The 20,303-nt window shown below is 53.4% G+C and overlaps 2 protein-coding genes across 2 annotated transcripts; one reads left to right on the top strand and one right to left on the bottom strand.

Annotated features, from left to right (window-relative positions):
- Window positions 1-1,359: 1,359 nt before the first annotated feature.
- On the bottom strand, window positions 1,360-7,050 carry PRDX6 (peroxiredoxin 6). Its single transcript, XM_084291328.1, has 5 exons — window positions 6,827-7,050; window positions 6,561-6,717; window positions 3,010-3,156; window positions 2,355-2,501; window positions 1,360-1,996 (listed from the first exon to the last, which is right to left on the bottom strand). The coding sequence occupies exons 1-5, from the start codon at window positions 6,916-6,918 to the stop codon at window positions 1,865-1,867; spliced, it is 675 nt and encodes a 224-aa protein (XP_084147454.1). The 5' UTR covers window positions 6,919-7,050; the 3' UTR covers window positions 1,360-1,864.
- Window positions 7,051-7,075: 25 nt separating this feature from the next.
- On the top strand, window positions 7,076-19,949 carry TADA1 (transcriptional adaptor 1). Its single transcript, XM_084291318.1, has 8 exons — window positions 7,076-7,193; window positions 7,266-7,357; window positions 7,564-7,629; window positions 13,253-13,350; window positions 16,206-16,415; window positions 17,372-17,523; window positions 18,468-18,630; window positions 19,515-19,949. Exons 1-8 carry the CDS (start codon window positions 7,120-7,122, stop codon window positions 19,665-19,667), a joined length of 1,008 nt encoding a protein of 335 aa, XP_084147444.1. The 5' UTR covers window positions 7,076-7,119; the 3' UTR covers window positions 19,668-19,949.
- The last annotated feature ends 354 nt before the right edge of the window (window positions 19,950-20,303 follow it).

The raw sequence follows: 20,303 nt of genomic DNA, 5'->3' as shown, positions 1-20,303 counted from the left end.
CGCGGGGCGGGAGGGGGGTCAGCAGGGGTGGCTGGGTCCCCCCCTATATCTCCCCCCTCCCTTCCCCATGGATTTTGGGAGCGCTGACGGGGAGGGTTGCTCGCGGGCACCTGCTCCCATCCTGTCCCCTTTCGGGAGGGAAGGGAGAACTGGGGAAAAGGAAGGGGGACGACGCAGATGCCTGCAGGGAGGACGTCCCGTGCCCGTCCTTTCCCCGCAGAAGCCCCCTCGTGCCCCCTCCCCAGGCGCTGCGCTCCCTCCCGTGCCCGTCCCTATTTATCGGCCCGGCCTCCCGGTGTCTTTCTGTTTGGCTCGCGCTGAATTTGCTGTTGCCAATTTCCGGAGATGGTGATCGGAGCGAGGACGCGTGGGTGTCGCTACGGAGGAAAGAGAAGATCAGGTATTCTGCTGCCGTCTGGGGAAAATCGGAAGGAAGAGGAGACGAAAGCTGGTTTTGCAGAGTGCCTTAAACACAAATGACTTTACCGAGTAGGGGGCTTGGACTTCTGTCTTTGGATGTTATTGCAAACTCGAACAAACGTCGCATTTCACTTCTCTGGGATTAAAAGCAAAACGTTCGACCTGTGCTGGAACCCAGGTGTTCTGTCTGCTCGAGTAACTCCGGCTGCCTCGGGCTGGCAAACTCGCAGGGAGCAGAGGGATGCAGAGGGATGCTCGCTGCCCTCTTCCCTTGGGCAATCAGATCAAGGGGAGGGCGTTTCTTGCCACGCTCCTGCAAGAAACCAGCAGCTCTCGCAGCTTGTGGGTGACTTGAGAAGCTGTCAAGCTTGGGGAGTGCTGAGAAAATGCCCAGAGAAGGGAGGTTTCCCCTTTGGAATTGCAGCTCCCCCTCCCACTTCTCGCAGAAATATTCCGTGTGTTGTCCCTGACAGCAATTAGGTATGAATGGAATTTATTTTGGCAACGAAAGGGGGAGTTCCCAGCCTGAAAGGCAGCTGCTTCTAGGCAAGGATGGCCTCAGTGGGGTGGCCTGGCCGGGGTCTGTGTCGGGGTGCTGGAGGACAGGCACTGGCTGTGAGGGCACTGGGAGATGCTGGGGTTTAGGAGCAGGGAGGAGTTTGAGGGATTGTATCGTGCCCTGGGGAGCTACCTCCCAGTCCAGCCTGGCATTCCCCAAGCAGCCAGCTCCCTCCTTCCCCCACGAGGCTCCTCGAAGCAGGGACAGCACGGCTGCCCTGTAACCACTGCCATTTATTTCCCCAAGTGCCCGATTTATAGGGCAGTCACAAGGCACCCCGTGGTGCTGCCACCAGCCGGGAGCGTGGGCACACAGCCCAGCCACAGCAAGCAAAATCATTCGGGTGAACCCCAACAAAAACAGACCAGGGACACCGCTCGTAGTCCTGAAGACCAGTTTATTCCCTCTATTCCCTCTTCCATAAAAGCTGAAAATAATCAGGTCAGCTTTCAGCAGGAGATGAGAAAGCAGTAAGTGAGAGATTTTTGTTCTGCAGCTCCTCCACCTACGGAGGGGACCCAACGCAGTTGTTACCGGGTTAGTGACGGCCGCTCCTAAAGGCACACGGCAGCTTGGAGCACCCTCAGCGACCTGCTGGGAGACAGGAGCCCAGCAGGACGCGCCTCGGGGCCTGGCTGCTGCCACCATCCCGCTCAGGAGCAGCTCAGCGTGAGCCGCGGAGCTGCCACCAGTCTGCTAACCTCCTCCTGGCAGGGCTGATTCAAGGCAAGAAAACACCCGGGGTTGTAGTTTGAGGGGCTGTGGGATAGGACACGAGGGCCGTGGGGTGGTTTAGTATGGGGGTGAGCTGTCAGTGAGTGTCACACGGGGCTGGGGACGTCGGATCCGGGCACGGGCAGCGCTGCCGGCTGCGTCCAGGGCCGCTCACTCGGGCTGTGGGGTGTAGCGCAGGTACTTCTTGCCCGACGGCAGGTCCTTCGTGAAGACTCCTTTCGGGAACAGCTTCTTGGCCTCCTCGTCAGCTAAGGTGGGCACAACCATGACGCTGTCGCCGGGCTGGGGGGGAAAACGGGAGGCGTGAGAGCAGCAGAGGCGCTGGTGGATGCGGCTGCCCCCCAAACGCTCAGCCCCAGGCACGCGCCCTGGGAGAGACGCCAGGAATGTGGGTGGTGTGGAAAGGGAGAGCTGCACCCTCTGATCCAACGGGATCCCACAGCCCAACCCTTCCCTGCGGGGAGGAACAGGAGTTTGGGCAGTGCTCCAGCTCTGTGCTTGAGCCTGCAGCTCGTACCGCGGGGCCTCAGCACCTCTCCCTACCCCTCGGTCACCCCCGAGGGGAGCAGGCAGATGTTTCGGTGCACCTCAGCATCCCCTGTCCGTACACGGCCCGGCTGAGCTCTGCTCCCCTCCTCACCTTCCAGTCCACGGGGGTAGCCACCTTCTTGTAAGCTGTCAGCTGCAGGGAGTCCACCACCCTCAGGATCTCGTCGAAGTTCCTCCCGGTGGTGGCCGGGTACAGGATGGAGAGCTTCAGCTTCTTATCGGGGCCGAACACGAACACCTGAGCACAGGGAGGCAGAGTCAGGCTCTGGGGCCAGGCAGAAGGTGTTTGTCCTACTGCATCTGGGAAATTTGTGTCCTGTGTGACTTGGACAGGAGGGGTGGCCATCTCCTAGAGCAAACACCGACTCCCAGGCATGTGGAGCACAGCGTCTGCTCTGGGAGCTCCTCCTCCTAACGCTGCCTTGTTTTGCTCCTTGAAATTTCTTCCCCCTGGCCTTTCAACACAGGCAGAGAGGGGAGAGGGAAAGTCCAGCAGATCAAGGACTTAATATTCCCTCTCCGTCCGGGCGGGCACGAGGACGAGCTGGTGCCAGCAGCATGACGGAGCTGTTGCCAGCAGTTCAGGGCTGCGCCAGCTTCTTCCCGCAGCACAGCTCCTGCACCCAGCCCCGGGAGGGCAGCCCAGCTCCCCAGAGGGTCCCATCCACGCGGGTAAGCTGCCCCCACCTCGCTGCCCTGCAGAGGGGGGTCACCGGGCACAGAAAGCTGCCGGGCCGGGCACTCACCACGCGAGCAGTCAGGGGCATGCCGTCCTTGTCCCGCTCGTCAGGGTCCAGCATGCCCAGCTTGATGGCGAGCTCCCGGTTCTTATCAGCAATGATGGGGAAGGGGAGCGTCTCCTCGGGCTGCTCCCCGTTGTAGGCGTTGATGTCCTGCAGAGACAAAGCCACTCAGATGCTCGTGCACGGGGGACAGAGGCTGAACCACACCGTGTTCTTTAAGGAACATTTTTTTTTAAACTGTGCTTAAGGAACATTTTGTTTTTTCACCCCGGGGAAAACCATCAGCTCCCACGGATGCTCTCCCTTGTGACCAGTTTGTGAGGCAGCTCCCCGTGCCAGTCCTAACCTTATCTGCTTCTCGCAGGAACTGTCTGCTGCCCATCTCTGAATCCAGTCTGGATTTGGCCAAAACACTGGCGTTATCTCTGTAGCTTGCAGTGCCAGCTGCACGCGCTGTGCCGAGCCACAGCAGGGCTGGGAAAAGCCTGCTCAGGGCAGCACGAGCAGAGCAGCTGCCAGCATGAAAGCAAAGTTATTCCAAGGTTTCTGCCCCAGAACAGAGCTGCCTGTTCCTTCTGTCCTCTTTATGCTACAGGGGAACAAACCAGACTCCAGCACGCCGCTGCTTTGCAGGATCAGCTGTGAACATTCAAGCCTCTCTTCCCTGGGCTTTAAGTGTGTGGGGCCCTCTGAGGAGGAACGTGGGGAGGGCAGAGTTGGAAATGCTGCCCCAGGCAATGCCCAACGCTGCTCAGAGCCTGCTGTAAGTGAGAGCAGGCAGGCCCTGTTCTGGCACCCCCAGGCTGACGGTGGTGATGTAAGGGGCTGTAACCCTGCCCTGGCTGCTCAGGATGCTGCAAGCAGGTCAAGTGATGCACCCGTGGCAGGATGTTGCCTTTGAAGCGTTTCTCTCCGCTTGCTTTCGCCCCGAGGCCTTGGTGAGTCAGTGGTGTGCTGCAGAAAGGGGCTGTTCATCTGCTGGGCTGCCTGCAGATGGGAGGGGATGGGTTCTGCTCCTGAGCTGCCTCATGAAAGCAGAGCCAGGAGGCCAGCCCGTCTCTGAAGGCCCTGCGGAGCTGCAGGAGGCCGTGCAGGGAAGTTGGGCGGTGACTCTCATGCACGCCTCTCTCCAGAGCGGGGATGAAGAGAGCTGAGAAGCCCTATGCAAATCTCACGGACTGTAACTCCTGGTAAAACGCACGTAACTTCACGCTGCAGGAAATCTCCATACAAAACGGCTTCATAACCCCCACCCTGTTTTGCAATACAACACACGACTTACTCACTTCCCTACAAACCATCTTTCTTTCCAGAGTCCAAGCCGAAACCAGACAGCATCAGCGCCATTTATCCACCCCGCTCACCCAGGCCAAGGCAGCAGCAATCAAAGAGGGGCCTGAAACCTCCTCTGACAACCCTATGGCAACCACTCGAGAGCCAAGCACCTCTCCACATGCCCCAGACCTGGTGCTGCCGAGGCAGATCCCATCTTTAATCCTGCTGAAGGAGCAGGATTTCCCTTCAGCCAGGTCTCGGAGCAGCAGTGCACAGACCGGGGAGCCAGGAGAGCAAGATTCATCTCTGGCCAAGGTACAGGCTCGTTGTGAGACCTTGAGCAAGCCCCTGGGTCGTGGCTAGGGGGTGGTTGAGAAGAGCCGTGACATCTTTGGCTGGGAAAGCAGAGCTGGGCAAAGTGACACCACAGCTCTGGCTCTGCTCCGCTCCACAGCCCTGCTCTTTGCTGCCAGGCCAGCTGTCCCGCCCCGCTTATCAACTTTCCAGGCCCTGTCTGCCCACTGAAACTTGGCACCAGAGGAAGCAGAGGTCTCTTTGTCGTTTCACGTGAAATTTCAGCCGTTTTTCCTGCCCATTTGCTCCCCTGGATGGAACGAGCTTCATCCAGAGAGAAAGCCCAGGAACGTGGGGGAATGCTGCACAGAGATCCAGCTGCCCCAAGTTTTGCTTGTTCCTCACACTCCTAAGACCTAGCGAAGGAAAATGCAGCTTCTAGATCTCAGTCTAGCACTTCACACAGACCACTTTTGTCCAGAGGCACCTGCCACCGAGGCGTGTTATCTCTGGCCAAGCTGCAGGGCTGGGCAGAACCTCTGCGGCCTCAGCTCCTAACAGCTGCCCTCCCAGTTCAGGGAACTCTCCTCCTGTTCCCACCCAGCTGGGGCCCAGTTGCTGGGCACTGAACAAAACCTGCCCCACCTTTGCTCTCCCTCTGCACCTTTTATTGCTCTCCTGTAGTCTGTGAGATGGGCAATTCCAAACGCAGGCTGCACAAAAGGCCACAGCCTGCTGTGGATTTATCCCCACCGATCTGATCTTTTGCTCTGGAGGACACTCACAGGTTTTCTTTCAACAGGTGCAGAGGAGAAATTTCCACACCAGAGTGTCTGAGGCCTCTCCCAGCCTGGCAGCAAGCTCCCTGCAGCTCGGGCTGCTGCCCTCTGACTTTCTCTCTGGTTTTCGGGCTGTTTTTCCAAACGTGCTATTCCCACCGGCGCCCTGAGACTGCTCTGCAACTTTTCCTGGTTTTACCTGAGGTTGTGCTGAATCATTTTGGAGCACCAGCAAAGGCAGCTCGTTGCTCACCTCCTGCAGGCTCTCTGACTATGCTGAGCACCCCACGTCCTGCACACCCTGCAGGGAGCTCGCTGCTTCCCTCCCTGGACACAATTCGGTGCTTCCCCCATCTCCCCGCAGAGCCGAGCCTTCCCTTTCAGCGCTGATTTTCATTTGAAAGCCTCCTGGAAATTTAGGGTCTCCGTGGTAGTTAGCAATACCCCTACAGTTTTTCAGAGGGCTCCAACCAACCAGGACACGAGGCTGTGTTATGAACCACGACCCAAACTTTTGGTTGCGTTTAATGGGATCTGACCGGTGGTTCCAGCACAGAGACCCCACTCACTGCCGTGGGGTTCGTGTGCTGTTTGTCCCCTGCCCCTTCCGAGGCTCAGTGGGCCAGGGCCGTGCACCACCCAGGTACAGAGGTCAGTTTAAGCAACACCACCACTTGGCAGCTCCTGAAACCACTCAGTCCCTAAATAGCGCCAGATTGTGCAAATTCTCACCTTTATCGCTCCTTATTTGCATGCGTGCCTCACTCCCGGAAAAAACGCGAGCACCTTCCCATTTCCAGAGTGAAGGGAGGCACGTAGCTCACCCGGGGGTTGCCAAACCCTGGTTTTACCCTTCCCAGAGCTCGTTTCACACCCCGTCACCTGGAGGCAGGCTGCCTGGCCCCACACTGCTGTGATTGAGGTTTCCCATCGGTACCTGTCCTGCTCCTTATTTCTGCACCGTGCTTCCTAAGCTTCCTAGGGATGGTTTTAGCTCGTGCACGCTCTCCCTCACTGATTTATGTTCAACGTGCCCTTCTGCCTCCTGCTTTCTCCCCCCTGCCCGGCACCCCCTTTGGCCACCTCCTGCCCCATTGAACCACCCAGGCACCGAGTGCTTGCGCACACCCCATCCTCCCGGAGCCCCGGTCACCCCGCTACCCCCCGGTCACCCCGGTGCCCCCGGTGCCCCCGGTGCCCCCATACCTTGCTCCAGGCCAGGTGGTCGGGCACGCTGTCGATGGAGAGGGCGATCATCTTCACGTTGCGCTTGCTGAACTCCGCCGCCAGCCTGGCCGCCCGGCCCAGCTCCGTGGTGCAGACGGGCGTGAAGTCCCGCGGGTGGGAGAAGAGGATGCCCCAGCTGCCGGCACAGCGCCACGGGGCCGTGAGGGGTGGGCACCGGGCTCCCCCCGCCCCGCTCCCTCCATCCCTAATCCCAATCCCAATCCCAAACCCGTCCCGGTGCTCACGAGTCGCCCAGGAAGTCGTGGAAGCGGATGCGGCCCTGCGTCGTGTCCGCCTCGAAGTTAGGCGCCTCGTCGCCCAGCAGCAGCCCCGGCATGGCGGCGGCGGCACCGATCCGGATCCCGATCCAAATCCCGATCCCAATCCGGGTCCCGCTCCCGGTCCCGCTCCCGGTCCCGACCCGAGGCGCTTCGGCTCCGCTCGGCTCCGCTCGGCTGGGCTCGGAGCGGGGGGCGTGGCCTCGCAAGCCACGCCCCCTCCCCCCCTGAGGCGGGCGGGCGGGCGCTGAGGCAGCGCCATGGCGGCCATCGTCAGCGAGCTGGAGGCGGCCAAGAAGAGCCTGAGCGAGGCGCTGGGCGAGAACGTGAAGCAGTGAGTGCGGCCCAGGACCCCCAAAACCCTCCCCATTTAACCCCTTTAACACCCGCCTTGCTGTGCCCGCAGGTACTGGGCCAACCTGAAGCTGTGGTTCAAGCAGAAGATCAGCAAGGAGGAGTTCGACCTGGAGGCCCGCCGGCTGCTCACGCAGGACAACGGTGAGGGCAGGGGCTGGCACCCCCCGCACCCCCCTCATCCCTCACCTCTGAGGGGAAAGCGAGAGCCCTGAGGTGTTTGTGCCTGGAGTTTGGGGCCTGGTGGCTGAGCCCCTAAAGGGAATAAGGCAGAACAGCCCCAAATCTGCCTCAGGTGGGTGCCTCACACACGGGTGTGTTACTGACGGGCTGTGTCTGTCCCCACGCAGTGCACTCCCACAACGATTTCCTCCTGGCCATCCTCACCCGCTGCCAGATCTTGGTGTCCGCGCCAGGTGAGTCCCACAGAGCTCCGCCAGAGGTAACCGGGCTGCAGGGTGTTAGCACCTGGGTGTGCTCTGCTTTTCTCAGCCTTAATGTTCGTGTTTTTTTTGCCACAGATCTACAAAGGCAGCCAGGTAGCGATCCAGGTTTCAGCAGAGACACTTTTATTAAAAAACAAAACAACCCTAATGTGCTGGCTGGCGGCCTGGCCTGCTGTCTGTGGTCGGGTGGTTTGGTTTCTCGGCTGGGTGTCTGTCAGGCTGTGTGCTGAGGGGAGGCGCTGCGCTGTCAGTGCTCTGCCTGGCTTCCTGCCTCCTCTGAGCTCCCTCCTGCCCCTCTGTTCCCCTCCCTCTCGGGGTCAGCATCCGAGGGAGCCGGATTTTCCTGACTGGTCCTGAAATCAAGGATAGATCTGATAGAAAAATGCTTACTGTGAATGCTTACCCCAGTCTTAATTGAGCTGTGGTCAATTAACACAACCTCTGCAGCCATGCTGTGTAACTTTTTTAGCTCTGTAAGCACTTGGAGTGGCTGTTGTCAGAGCAATAAGCTAATTTTTGTGGCCTTCAAAAGGGCTCTCAGTCTAGAGATCTGATGGGAAGGACAATTGAGCTGCAATTTAAGATGTGAAACTGCCGTGTGGTAAGGGAGGGAGCTCGTAGCAGCTGTGGGTGAGCTAAGATCTGAGAGCAGCTTCTTGAAGTGAGCGAATACCTGTTGGTAGAGTACCTGAGGCAGCTGGAGGAAGAAAAAATAATGTAAAAGTGACAGCTTTTTGACACAGCTGGTCCTCAGCTACACCAGCTAGGCTAATAAAACGCCACTGCCCTCCCACCACCCCCAATGGAAAGAAACAAGCCTTGCTTTGTTTCCTCTTGAGTTCTCAGCACCTTTTCCTGAGGCCCAGGCCCATCCCTTCTGGCTGCCTGCGCTTGTGGAATTCGTGAGATGAAAATATCACGAGGCTGAGTCGTGCTGCTCCTTGCTTTGGCCTCACTGCTTGCAGCAGGGTTATAAAATACGGGATGAGAGCACGCTTCCCCTGTGCACACCACCTGAAGTACAGAGTCTAAACTAGGTGGGGACGGGGCAGGGAGAACTGCTGACCCTATTTATGGGTTGGGAACACTTCAGCTCGGTGTGAGGGTGGAGCAGTGCTGGCTCTGGCTGCTGTTTGGTTGTCTTTATGTGTGCTGGGTCGATGTTTGTTCCTTCGTGCGCCTCTGTGGCTAACTGACCTCCGTTGCTTTATCCAGTCACGTAGTCCCATGCAGCCCTTTTGCAGCCGGTCTTTATAGACTTGAAGAGCTCAGACTTGTTACCTGCCTTCTCCGGGCTGCTCAGGAACAGGTTACAAGTGTCTTGCTGCTTTGTGCTGGGGCTCGTCCTCCACAGGCACCTTCCTTATGCTCATAATTGCTTCCTACCTTAATACCTTTTAATTTCAAGGCCCTGCAGGGACTTTTCCTCTTGTCCCTTGACTGCACAGATCTGCGTAGGTCAACTTGAAAAACTGATCGCGTGTGCTCTTAAAAGCTTGCCTCAGCACCCTGCAGGTAACGCTGTGTCCCTTGTAGGGTTTGTGTTGCTCAGCTCAGGGCGATGCAGACTCTTCCGAGAACTTTGGGGCTGCCCGGTGCTGAGGCTCCTCAGCCTGGGCCGCCGGCAGATGTCCCACGGGTGCTTTGTGGGCCAGCCTGCTGCGTGCTGCTGTACCTGCAAACCCAGGGAGGGGCAGCACAAACAGAACGAGAGATGTTGCACCTGGATTTACTGCTCTCCCCCTAGCTGCCAGTCTGACTCTTACTTTTTTCTGTGCAGGAATGGAAAGGTAACGGGCTCTTATCTGTACCCTGCCTCTTGGTACAAGGTGTTTATGATTTATGGAGACAAGTACAAGCAAGCGTACTTTCCACCTTCATGTGGGAGGGACGAGGGGGGGATAAACATCTTTAAAATACTACCTTGTGTTTAAAAATATAAGTCACGTGGCTCGCGTTTCAGGTTTGTGTGACTCCCATTTGGAACGGGAAACCTTGCAGGAGGTGTTCTGAAATGAGTTGAGCCATGCAAACGAGCACACCTGATCCAAATTTTGCCTTACTATTGTTTCTACCTGGGCTTGGTGAGCACTGGGTGACCGTAGCCCTTTGTGGGAACACTTTCCCCTTCCACCTGGCTAGGCTCCTGGTTGTGCGACCTCCAAGTCCCACTTCAGCACCCTGTGGATGTTTGGGACTTGGTGGAGTGGGAGGAAGGTTCGTGGCTGTCTGGATGTGAAGCATGACCGGTTCCTTTCGTTCCTGCTCAGCTCCCCCTGAGGATGCAGCAGGATCCTAAGCCTGACTTGTTGGCCTTCCTAAAAACGAGTGGTGATGTTTCATCCAGCAGCACCCTTTGGGAAGGTTCCCTTAAATACCTGAGTGGCACCCAGCTGTAACAGGGCTGGGAATGTACCTGGAGAGGGAGAGGAACGGCCCAAAACACGCTTTCTAAACCACCAGACATTGCCTCTAGGTTGGTTTGAGGTTGGCAGTGCCAACCTGAGCGGTGTGGGAGACTGCTTTGCCTCCTTCTTCTGTTCAGAAGGGCTTTTCTGCTTGTCTGTCTTCCCCAAAGAAATTCTGTCGAGAAAACCCAGTCCAAAGCCTTTCCTAACCTCACGTGGACTTGCTCGCTAAGCCTGCCTTGTTTGCTGGGTGAACACAAGCAGTAAGTTAGCAGGGCCCTGGAGTTAATCTCACTCGAACTGTTACCTCATTTCTTAGCTAAACGTTAACCAGTGAAGCACAGACAGTTGCAAGCACTCGAGTTAATGATGTAAGGATGTAATTTAATTCACAGCAGTACTGAGCTGACAAAGAGATGGGTTAGAGAACTAGGCCTCTTGCCAGGGTAGCAGCAGCCTGTCATTACCCCAGGGTTGCCCCGGGCTGTGCTGGAAGGGCTGCCACTCCTGAGGGATAGCTTTGGCTTGCTCATGGTCCAGAGAGCTGAAAAGGGAGGAGAAGGAAGAAAACGGGAGTGTGAGCTGTAACCACAGGGACGTGCTTGGCGCTTGGCCCAGCCCCTGACCTTGCAAGAAGATTAAAAATTAAAAAACAAACAAACACACATTTAAAAAAAAAAAAAAAAAAAAAAAAAAAAAGAAAATCAAATGAATGGGGGCTGTGAAATGGGGAACACATTTTCTGCCTGCTCTTCCCTCTCGTGGCTTTGTCTTGGTCCTTTCTTCCTGTCCTGGTGCAGCACGTCAGGAAAACCTGACGTAAGCTGCCTCCACTGTCTGGTGCTCTGGGTGCCGAGAAGAGAGACGAGGCAAATCGGAGAAAAACATTCTTATCTGTTCCTTATCTTTGAAGGCTTATCAGCAGTTGTTGGCATGGCTTGCTAACATTAATTTTCCTGCTATCGAGATTAAATAAATAAAAAAGAAAAAAAAATTGCTAACACCTCTGAAATTTCATGCCTGAGCCAACCCAGCCTTGTCATTTGTGGCCAGGAAAGCATATACCGGGTTTCTTAGAACACTGGAGGGAATTTTTGCTGTCTTCAGTTAGTGCTAGTTAGGCTTGTTGATATGAAAAGCTAGCAAAGGAGACAAAAAAAAGATTTTTACCCTAGGCTCTTTATAACGGGGGGATAGGTAACAGTATGTAACCTGTTTGTTCTGAGTCTGGCCAAGCTTCTGTTACAGGCTGCGAGTCCACTAAGATGCATCTTCCAGGCCTACTGCCAGGGACTGAATTCAGTAGCTGTTTAGTTTAAAACTTACTCATTTCTTTTTTTTTTTTTAAAAAAAAAAGGCATTTTTAAAGTTTGGCCTCTGCTGTAACCTATTAGCCTGTAGTATGTTGTCAGGCAGAAGGTTATTTGCTACTTTTGTCTCTCTTTCCCTCTGCCCTCCAGTGGCATGGTTAGCTGAGGACGAGGCTCCTGGCAAGGAGGAGGGGCTGTGGAGTGGGGTAAGCTCACAAAGTAGAGATTTGTTTTTTTGTTGGAAGCTTTAAAATGTCTGTCCTGGACGCACCTAGCCCTCCTTTCCTGCCTGAGGGGTCTGCTCTGCTTGTGGACGAGAGGAGGAAGGGAAAAAACAACTTGTCTCTAAAGGGCAGAACATCTCATGAGAGCAGAAGCGATATCTTTGGTAGATCCTAAAATGCAAGTCCTGAGACTTCTGTGAAGGGCAGGAGAGCTCCTTGATGTGCTTGTCCATGGTGTTTTCTCACATCCCCTCGTTAGGGTCTCTGGTGCAGTGTTGCAGCGATGAACAGCGACACGAGCTCTGATTTCTGGAGAGTGCCTACGTATTCCCCTGCCCTGTAACTGGCTGCTGGTTTTCAGCTCCCTGATAGGCTGTAGGGAAACTTTGTAGTAACTTTTTCAATAGAAAATGCCATCCCTATGCAAGGGTTGCTTCTAACCTCTTTTTAACAGTTAAAACTTCATAAACTTCATCTGATTCCTCTGCTTTAGCCTGATCCTTAAAGCCCTTCGTCAGGAACTGCTGCCGTGATGCACGTGAAGCGACGCGTGACCGAGAGCTTCCAGTAGCCTCGTTCCCCATAAACTGTGGTGTAATTATATTGACAAATCCCTGATAACAGCAAATAAAACCGGTGCTGTTCTCTGTGCTGAACCCAGAGCCGTGAAGCAGAGGCTGCCTCTGTAGCCACCAGGGGGCTGTCCAGACCCGAGGCTGCGGGGAGCGCTCCTTGGTGGCTCTCAGCGAGCGAACCCGGCCCGGCGCTGTGCTGAGGAGCTGTGCATGGGTGCTGTGAGCCTGGAGGTAGGGAAGCAGCCGGGCTGGCCTTTCGGGAGGCGTTTTAGCTGCCCAACAGCACACGGGGCCCTTCTGTTAGGCTTAATTAGGTGGGGTGCTGCTTGCTCTGTCCTGTCTGCAGCTGCTTGCACTGTTCACACAGGTGTCGCTGGTTCCTGGCCTCAGCAGCATTTGCAGTTCTTTTCCCCCTCTCCTTTCCCCTTCAGTGTGAGGTGAACAACCGACCTCAACACCTAACTAGTGCCTGAGGCAAAGCTTGCTAAAGTTGAGAAAAAACTGTAAGGGCAGGTGCAGGGGTCAGGTGCTGACCAGAAGCATCCAGCTTGCGGCCAGAGCTGGTTGTGGAGCTCCAGGCAGCCCCGTGCCACCTTCCTGCTGGAGCTCACGGCTCGGTCCTGCAGCGTGGCTTTTCTTGGAGCCTGTGCTCATCTCTCCTTCCACCGTTGGTTTTTGTGGTGTGTGGCCAGAAATTTCTGCTTTAAGTAACAGGTAGTGAGCAAGTCAGGCTGGCAAGGGGCTGATGAAGGAAAGGCTGCCACGAGTGTGCTTCCCAACACACTCCTGACTTTGGGTTGTGGCTGTGGGTTCTGTGTTATGGTGCAGCCAGCGGTGAGGATGTGAGGGATACAGCCCAGAGCTGCAGCGAGTGGGGCTGAAAAGGGGCTGCCAAAGGGAGGGGGCGCTTGCCAAAAGAAACCTCTCACAAGAATTACTTCTTCTGGCTTGTGGCTCTTGGACTTGGGTTGAGGCTTAGCTGGGGGCCAAATGTTAAGGCTTTTCTTCACGGGCAGCATTACTCTGGCTCTAAAGCAGTGATGCCTGTCAAGATTTTTTTTCTTCTCATTTTGTAGAAGGTGCTGGATCTCTGCCGTGGCCAGGTGGCTCTGCAACGAAACCTGGAAAACCCAAAGGAAAGAAGAAGATTTCTTCAGTTCGACAGAAGTTTGATGTAAGTGTCAGTGCTCAGATGGCCTCGGCTGCCTGAAGTGCTGTCAGGTGAGCTGCTCTGCGCAGCGTGTAGGTTTTGTTCCGCCCCAGGATGATGGGAGCACATCACACGTGGTCTGTGCTGCAGGAGCTGGCAGGTAGTGGCTGCTGCCTCTCCTGTGGGAGCCTCTTGGGAGAAAGGGTACAGCGTGGCTGACTTTATTAGACCTTGGAGAGCCCTGGGAGAGCCCCTAAATGCCAAAGCTACACAGGCTTGTATTTCAGAGACCAGCAGAGTGACTAGCTCTGTGGTCACTGCACTAGCACTCAGCCATGTCTTTCATGCATTCATCTTTCCCCTTCTCTGTAATATCGCCTTCACTTCACACATCTGCTAAACAGAAGCAAACCTGACTTCGTATTTATTCTCGGGCAGGCTTCCCTGGTGGTCTGAGCCCCCTCCCCAGGGCTCTTTGTGGCCTGAGTGGTTAGGCAATGTGCCTCTGGCGGAATGCTTTGTGTAATCACGAGGAGTTTTCAGTTCTAAGCCAGGTGCCGCGTTCTGGTGGGTGACAGACAAACGCACGAGATCCAGTTTGTTTTGCAGCAGAGGCTCTGTGCACGTGGTGCCCTCACGTGCCTGTTCTGCGCTGCCAGCTCAGTGTGAAGGAGGGTCAGGATGGGGCGCTTGCTCTCGTGGGTGGGTTTGGTCGGGAAGTTGAAATGGCATTCATGTGTTATTTAAAGGTAGAGCGTCTGCCTCCGAGCCAGCTTAGTCAAGTGTCTGACCACATATTGATCCAGGTCAGTTCTCTGACGAGGCAGAAAATTAACCAAGCAAAAAACCCCAAATCAACCGAAAAAAAATCCCAGGTTTTTCTTGCTGACTTATTCAGCTGGACCGGCGTTCCTTGTGGTTAGATGAATGCCAGAGCTGGTGCAGAAGACAAAGCTGTGTAGGTGGGGGTAGGGGAGAAAGGTGGGCACACAAAACCTCTAACAAGTGTGAGACGCTTGCTTGGCTGAGCGAAAGTGCACAGCATGCTGCTAGACAGTGTGCTTTAGAGATGGGGACCTCAGAGGGCTGTGAGTCCAGCTGAAGGCTCGTTATATTTAGATGCTGCTAAAATAGTTTGCATTTCTCACAGGAATGACCTGAATCGTGATGGCGGCTCGTGTTACCTCCTTGTTTTAAAACTTCATCGAAGCTTTTCAGTAGCAAGCAGAGGAGAGTTTGATAAGCGAGTTGTGGTACAGTGAAAGTCTCGCAGTTCGGTTTGCTTGAACACCCCGTGTTTCTGCCACGTGTTTATACAAGTGTTCCTGGAGTGTTTGATAGTAAATAGTCAATAAAAGTGCAGGTTAACAAGGCTGTGTCTTGCTAGTGGAGTGCCTGAGTTGTGTGAACACAGAAGTGCCTCGATATTTACTGTCATGACCTTGCTGGGCAGAACAACAGCTATGGGAATGGCCACAAGTTTGTCCCAATTGGCTTCTGGTTTCCCAAACCGCATTCCTCTTAGAGTTGCTTACACTTGGAAGGCTTTTTTTTCCAGGCACGCAGCTTTCCTGTAATGAAAGCTTAAGTCTTCCAAATTACTGTGAGGGAAACCTGCTTTCGCATCACTGGTGGGTGGATTGGTTTTTCACTTTGAGTTAAATGCCACACTGTCCTTTGAATAAAGCAGGCCCCCTTTCCTCGCCTGAAACCAAGACGTGAAAACTCCACTTCGCTGTATGTTCATTGTTTATATGTCAAGCATGCGTTTGTCATGATGCCTCATGGCAGTGTTTATTCCCGAGCCACCCGATCTGTTGCGGAGAGCGGGAAGGCAGGAGTTCTGGGAGCACATGGTGGATGAGTCAGGGTCGTGTAGTTCCCTTGCATTTTTAGGGCTGGGCCAAGCATATGTCTGGGTCCAAAGATCAGTGGCTTCTGTCCGCTGCCTCCCTGTCTGCCTGGGGACTGAGACTTCACAGGCACCACCACGAGTACTCAGAGGCACAAGCACAGTGAGGGAATTGGGCTGGAATGTGTATCGGCTGGGAAATGTGCTACTTTTGGGTATGGATTCAAGTTCTGTGATGTTTTTGTCCCTAAATAACTGACTCAGTTCTCAAAAGTAGCCGTAACCCACGCAAACAGCGGCTGCTCAGCAGCACAGCTCTGCTTAGGGTACTGAAAGCGCACGCGGGGACCAGCGTACAAAATCCAGACCTGAAATTTGTCTGAGCTGTTGCACTTAAATCCTTATTCTCGATTGAAATGTAAGAATCACCCAAGCTCAGGATAACCGTCTTTTGTCTTGGTAGGAAACTACAGTTGCTAAACGATACGGGTGTATTTTTAGCTACTAGCAGAAGGCTTCTGCACAAGAAATGACTAAGTAGCTGAGAACTCCTCGTCATAGAAGGAAGTGACTGAAAGATGTGAAAGTCCACTAACATCATCACTGGCCTGAGCAGTGTGAAGAGATAAAAGGGACAGTGACCGCATTTGAGAACTGCAGGAAAACTAAATGAATGTAGCAGGTGGGAAGTACAGAGCAAACCAGAGTAGGCGACTCGTGGCACAGCTTCTTAGGCTGTAGAATTTCTTGCTGCAGGATGTGGATACCTGAAGTATAGGAGGTTCGGGGTGCTGTGAAACAAGCTCACGGGTTCTTAAATAAAAGGATATCAACGCTGGCTTAAATTTCTTCAGTCCCAAATCATTGAGAGTTGGAAGATTATGCTGGGGGGAGGCGGGGATATCACTTTGTTTGTTTACCTGTGATATGTTGGCTCTCCAGTTGGAGAAGGAAGGTTTGGCTAGATGAGCCAAAGGCTCTGACCAAGGCTGTATGTTCTTACGCTCTAATTTTGTGTTCATCCCAGCACCGGTTCCAGCCTCAGAACCCACTGTCTGGAGCCCAGCAGTTTGTGGCAAAAGATCCTCAGGAGGATGACGACCTGAAGCTGTGTTCCCATACCATGATGCTTCCTACACGTGGCCAGCTGGAAGGAAGGATGATCGTAACTGCTTACGAGCACGGGCTAGACAATGTCACGGAGGAGGCAGTGACAGCAGTCGTTTATGCTGTGGAGGTGAGACGGGGCCGGCCAGCAGTGGTGTCTCCCTTCTGCCAGCAGCAAAAGGCTCTGTGCGCAGTACGGGGTGGCCTCCCTCACTGGAGGGAGGAAACCTGCTTCTCCAACTGCCCCGTTGCCTTGGGAGGAGTCAAATCGGAAGCAAAGGGCTTCTGGGTTTGTGCATCTGAGACGTGAAGCCTTGGGTTTGTGCCTGCAGGCATTAATTACAAAGTACTTGTGTATGAAGAACTCGAGTATGCTCAAGTAGCTGGTTGGGTAAGTGCTGCTCCTGTCACGCACAAACAGTGATGGAGTGGCACCATTTTAAAGAGCTGGATAAAGCTACAGATGCATGTAACTGGCGTGGAAGCAGCAGACCAGATAGTAGCTGCAGATGAAGTTCTTGGCCTCAGTGGCGCATTACCCAACATCTGGTCAGATCCAAGCGTTACTTGGAGCTGTTACTCGGAGCTCTGTATGGATGGTCTCTCCAAGTCATGATCCAGAGGTCAACCTGAGTTCCCCATGTGGGAGTGAGGCCAAATTTGTGAAGTGACTGACCGTTCGCTCTAGTTTTAGAGCTGGTACTTCAGTGCAAGTAATTGTTTAATGTGAATTGTAAGACCTCTTAACTTGTGAAAGGGATCGGGGCTGGGAATTCCCTAGCATTTAAGAAACCTCCTTGTGACATTTGAAGCTGCGCATCACATTAGTCTGTGAGCTGTACTTTCATACAGTACTCGCATGCAATGCCATGTTCTCTGTGTCCAGCTCTGTCAGGTGGTTGAGAGAGAAATGCTGCGGCCTGTCCGGGTTCCAGATCTCGTTCCCCTCGTGTCTTTACGTCCCTGTGGTCACAGCAGCGCTGCTGCTGTCTTGTCTGTTGGTGTTGTGCTTCTTATAGCCATAACTTGCTAGGATGAACAACCCAGCACGTGTGACCATAATACCACAATGGTTTTTCATTGCAGAACCATCTTAAGGATATCCTGACCTCTGTAATATCCCGGCGGAAAGCCTACCGCCTGAGAGATGGCCACTTCAAATACGCCTTTGGGAGCAATGTTAACCCTCAGCCATATCTGAAGAACAGTGTTGTTGCTTATAACAACTTAATTGAAAGGTAAGGAGCTCTCAGCACGTGGTTAATCTCAAATGTAGTTTGCTGAAGTTACTCTGTTTGGTTTCTCTTACTTAATGGAATCTGTTAATAATGGTGTTCAGCTTTCACGCACAATGAAAGTAGCAGGGCTGTGCTGCTGAACAGGGAGGAAGGATGTGGGGATTTTTCAGCAGCAAAGTTGAGGGCAGTGGTAGGTCTCTCCTCCTTGTCTGTGCCCATCTTACTGGCTTGTCAAGGCGACCCTTTGCCTTCTGAGTATTCTTATTAATTATTGCTTGTAGTGAGCGGTACAGGAGCGAGTTCTCAGGACAACTGCCCGTGGGCAGAAGAGCCCAGCCTTTGTTGGGACACCACCATTGTGCCATGAGATGTAGATGAGGACCTGTGTCCAAATGTATGAATGTATTAATGATTCCTTTGCAGGGCTTTCTGGTCACTAGAGCTACGGAGTCATCTTGGTTTCCAAAGTGTTGAACAGCTCGTGCTGTGTCTGGCAGTGTGTGTGTGTACACGAAGTTGTGTTTGTCTATGGCAAAGCTTCTAGCAGTTGACAGGAGGTCGTGGGTGTTTTAAAATTTGGTTATAGCACTATAAATGCAGTCTAGTCCAAACAACTCTGCCTTCCAGCTATGCTCTTTCAGTTTAATGTTTTGAGTGCCATCAAGTCTTAGACTGGGTGGAAACTCTTGGTTGTGAATAACAAAAGCTACCAGATGGCAATTAGTTATAAAGCAGGTCTGAAGCATGCTGAGGATCAGTTTCCATTGTTTTTTATTAAACTGGAATTTCACAGGTTTTAATTACAGATAATAGAATTTCATATACACAAGGGCTAAATCAGCAAGTACAGAAAAACAGCAGGAGCTTGACTCAGCATTTGGGTTTCTTCCCAAACTAGTGCTGTTCCCTTGACTGAAAGGCTTTCCTGCCTGCTCTCTGTACAGCCCTCCAACCTCTGTGACACCTTCTGCTGGTCAGAGTCTAGCTCCGCAGCCCCCGCCTGATGATGCTGAGCAGCAGGCAGCGCTACTCCTGGCATGCTCTGGAGACACCTTGCCAGCATCCCTCCCTCCCGTGAACATGTATGACCTTTTTGAGGCATTACAGGTAAGCTCTTCAACCTACGCTGTCCTGTGTACCACCTACCACTCAAATTTAGTTTACATGCATGGAGAGGGATTTGATTTCATCCTCCTCCTGTTTGTTTCAGTCTTTCCCTTTCAAATTTACAATTATTTGGCTTTGTCTTGCTCCTGCTAGTAGGGAGCAGCTGACAGTCAACTCATGGTCTCAGGCCTGTTCTGCCCCCCTAGATCAGAGAGGGCTGGTGAGGAAATCCCTGTCTCTACATAAGAACTCTTCCTCTGCAGCAAGACTGCAGCGATCGTATCAGAACTGAGTTAGACTGAGGTTTTGATAGGAGTGCCCTGAATGACTTGTCTGGCACGTCCCTTTTTCCTCTTCATCTTCTGCCTGGGTGCTTAGAGGAATACTGGGGTCCTGGCACGCAGGCTGCTGCGGTGACCACCCCGACGCTGTGGAGGTGTCTGAGGTGGGCTGGATGCATCTTCCCCTGGAGACGCCTGGCTGTGGGCCCCTCTCTTTTGCATTCAGGCTAATTAGAATGTCTAAAGCTAGCTCTGAGAAATTCCACCCCCTCTGTCCCTCCTTGATCTCTGCTGTTGTGAAAAGGCCTGGAGATTTTTATCTCAAGGCTGTGGAGGCAGAGTGTTCATAATACGTGCTGTAGTCAAGCGTTTGTGCTGTGTTTGGTCAGACAAAATGTTTTTTTTATGGTTTTGGATCAAAATAATGACTTCCTTAGAAAGTGGTGTAACAGGCAGCAGTTCTGTGCTGGCTGGTGTGCCAGTGCTGGCAACTTGGAGCTCTCCTTGTGCTCCTGCCCTGCAGGGCTGGCTCTGCTCATCCTGTCAGACACAGGTTCTCCATGGGGAAACGAGCATGAAACGTGTTTTTGACCTTACCTCTAGGTACACAAAGAAGTTATTCCAGCACACACTGTCTACGCCCTAAACATTGAGAGAATTGTCATGAAACTCTGGCATCCAAACCACGAGGAGCTGCAGCAGGATAAAATCCATCGCCAGCGCCTGGCAGCAAAGGAGGGCCTCCTGCTCTGCTAGAGCCACGGAGCCAAGCTCAGGTGGCTCCAGTGCTGCTCCTTGGATTGACACTGGGATGCTTCTCACAAACCTGTGTCGGCATTTCGAGGAAGATGTAAGTTATGAGTCAGCTTTTCCTATGGAAATATTACGGAGTTGTGGTGCACTTTCTCTGCTTCCCAAGAGTCGTGTGCCATGGAGTGCTTGCAGCAATCCCACTGAATTGGAAAGGAGGAACAAGAGACTTGTTTGCAAAGACTTTTTTTTTTTTTTTTTTTTTTTTATAAAGAAAAATAAATGTGAGGGTGAAAAGAGTTGGTGTTAAAGGAGGTGTGTGTGTGTTCTTTGGGAGCATGACGTACCTGTCTCCTCACCTTCCCTTCTGAGCTCTGTCTCCAGGAGCCCAGTCTGACTTCTGTTGCAGCTGGTGGGATCTGTTCCATTCAAGTGGGAACAGGGCAGGCTGTTGGGAACTGAAGGTGGGAATAGTGTAAGGTGATATTAGCTCTCTTATACCAGGGGGACTTCTGATTAGAAACTCCACATAAACAGGGCAAAAAGGGAAAGTCTTCTCTGGTCTGTCTCTTAGAACTGTTCTGCATCACAAAACACAAAAGGTGCACGCTGGCTGTTCTGGGGATCTCACCAGTTATCAAA

This window comes from Netta rufina (genome assembly GCF_964035555.1).
Source record: "Netta rufina genome assembly, chromosome: 8".
Lineage (NCBI taxonomy): Eukaryota > Metazoa > Chordata > Aves > Anseriformes > Anatidae > Netta > Netta rufina.
Note: the sequence above shows the minus strand (reverse complement) of the source record. Positions and strands in the feature narration are given on the sequence as shown.

Excerpts from the sequence above, each read along its gene's own strand:
- PRDX6 (XM_084291328.1), bottom strand. The coding sequence starts at position 6,918 with ATGCCGGGGCTGCTGCTGGGCGACGAGGCGCCTAACTTCGAGGCGGAC. Across the intron at positions 6,718-6,826 it reads CACGACTTCCTGGGCGACTC|CTGGGGCATCCTCTTCTCCC; the intron begins GTGAGCACCGGG and ends CTGTGCCGGCAG. Across the intron at positions 3,157-6,560 it reads ACCACCTGGCCTGGAGCAAG|GACATCAACGCCTACAACGG; the intron begins GTATGGGGGCAC and ends TTGTCTCTGCAG.
- TADA1 (XM_084291318.1), top strand. The coding sequence starts at position 7,120 with ATGGCGGCCATCGTCAGCGAGCTGGAGGCGGCCAAGAAGAGCCTGAGC. Across the intron at positions 7,630-13,252 it reads GATCTTGGTGTCCGCGCCAG|AAGGTGCTGGATCTCTGCCG; the intron begins GTGAGTCCCACA and ends CTCATTTTGTAG. Across the intron at positions 13,351-16,205 it reads CAGTTCGACAGAAGTTTGAT|CACCGGTTCCAGCCTCAGAA; the intron begins GTAAGTGTCAGT and ends TGTTCATCCCAG.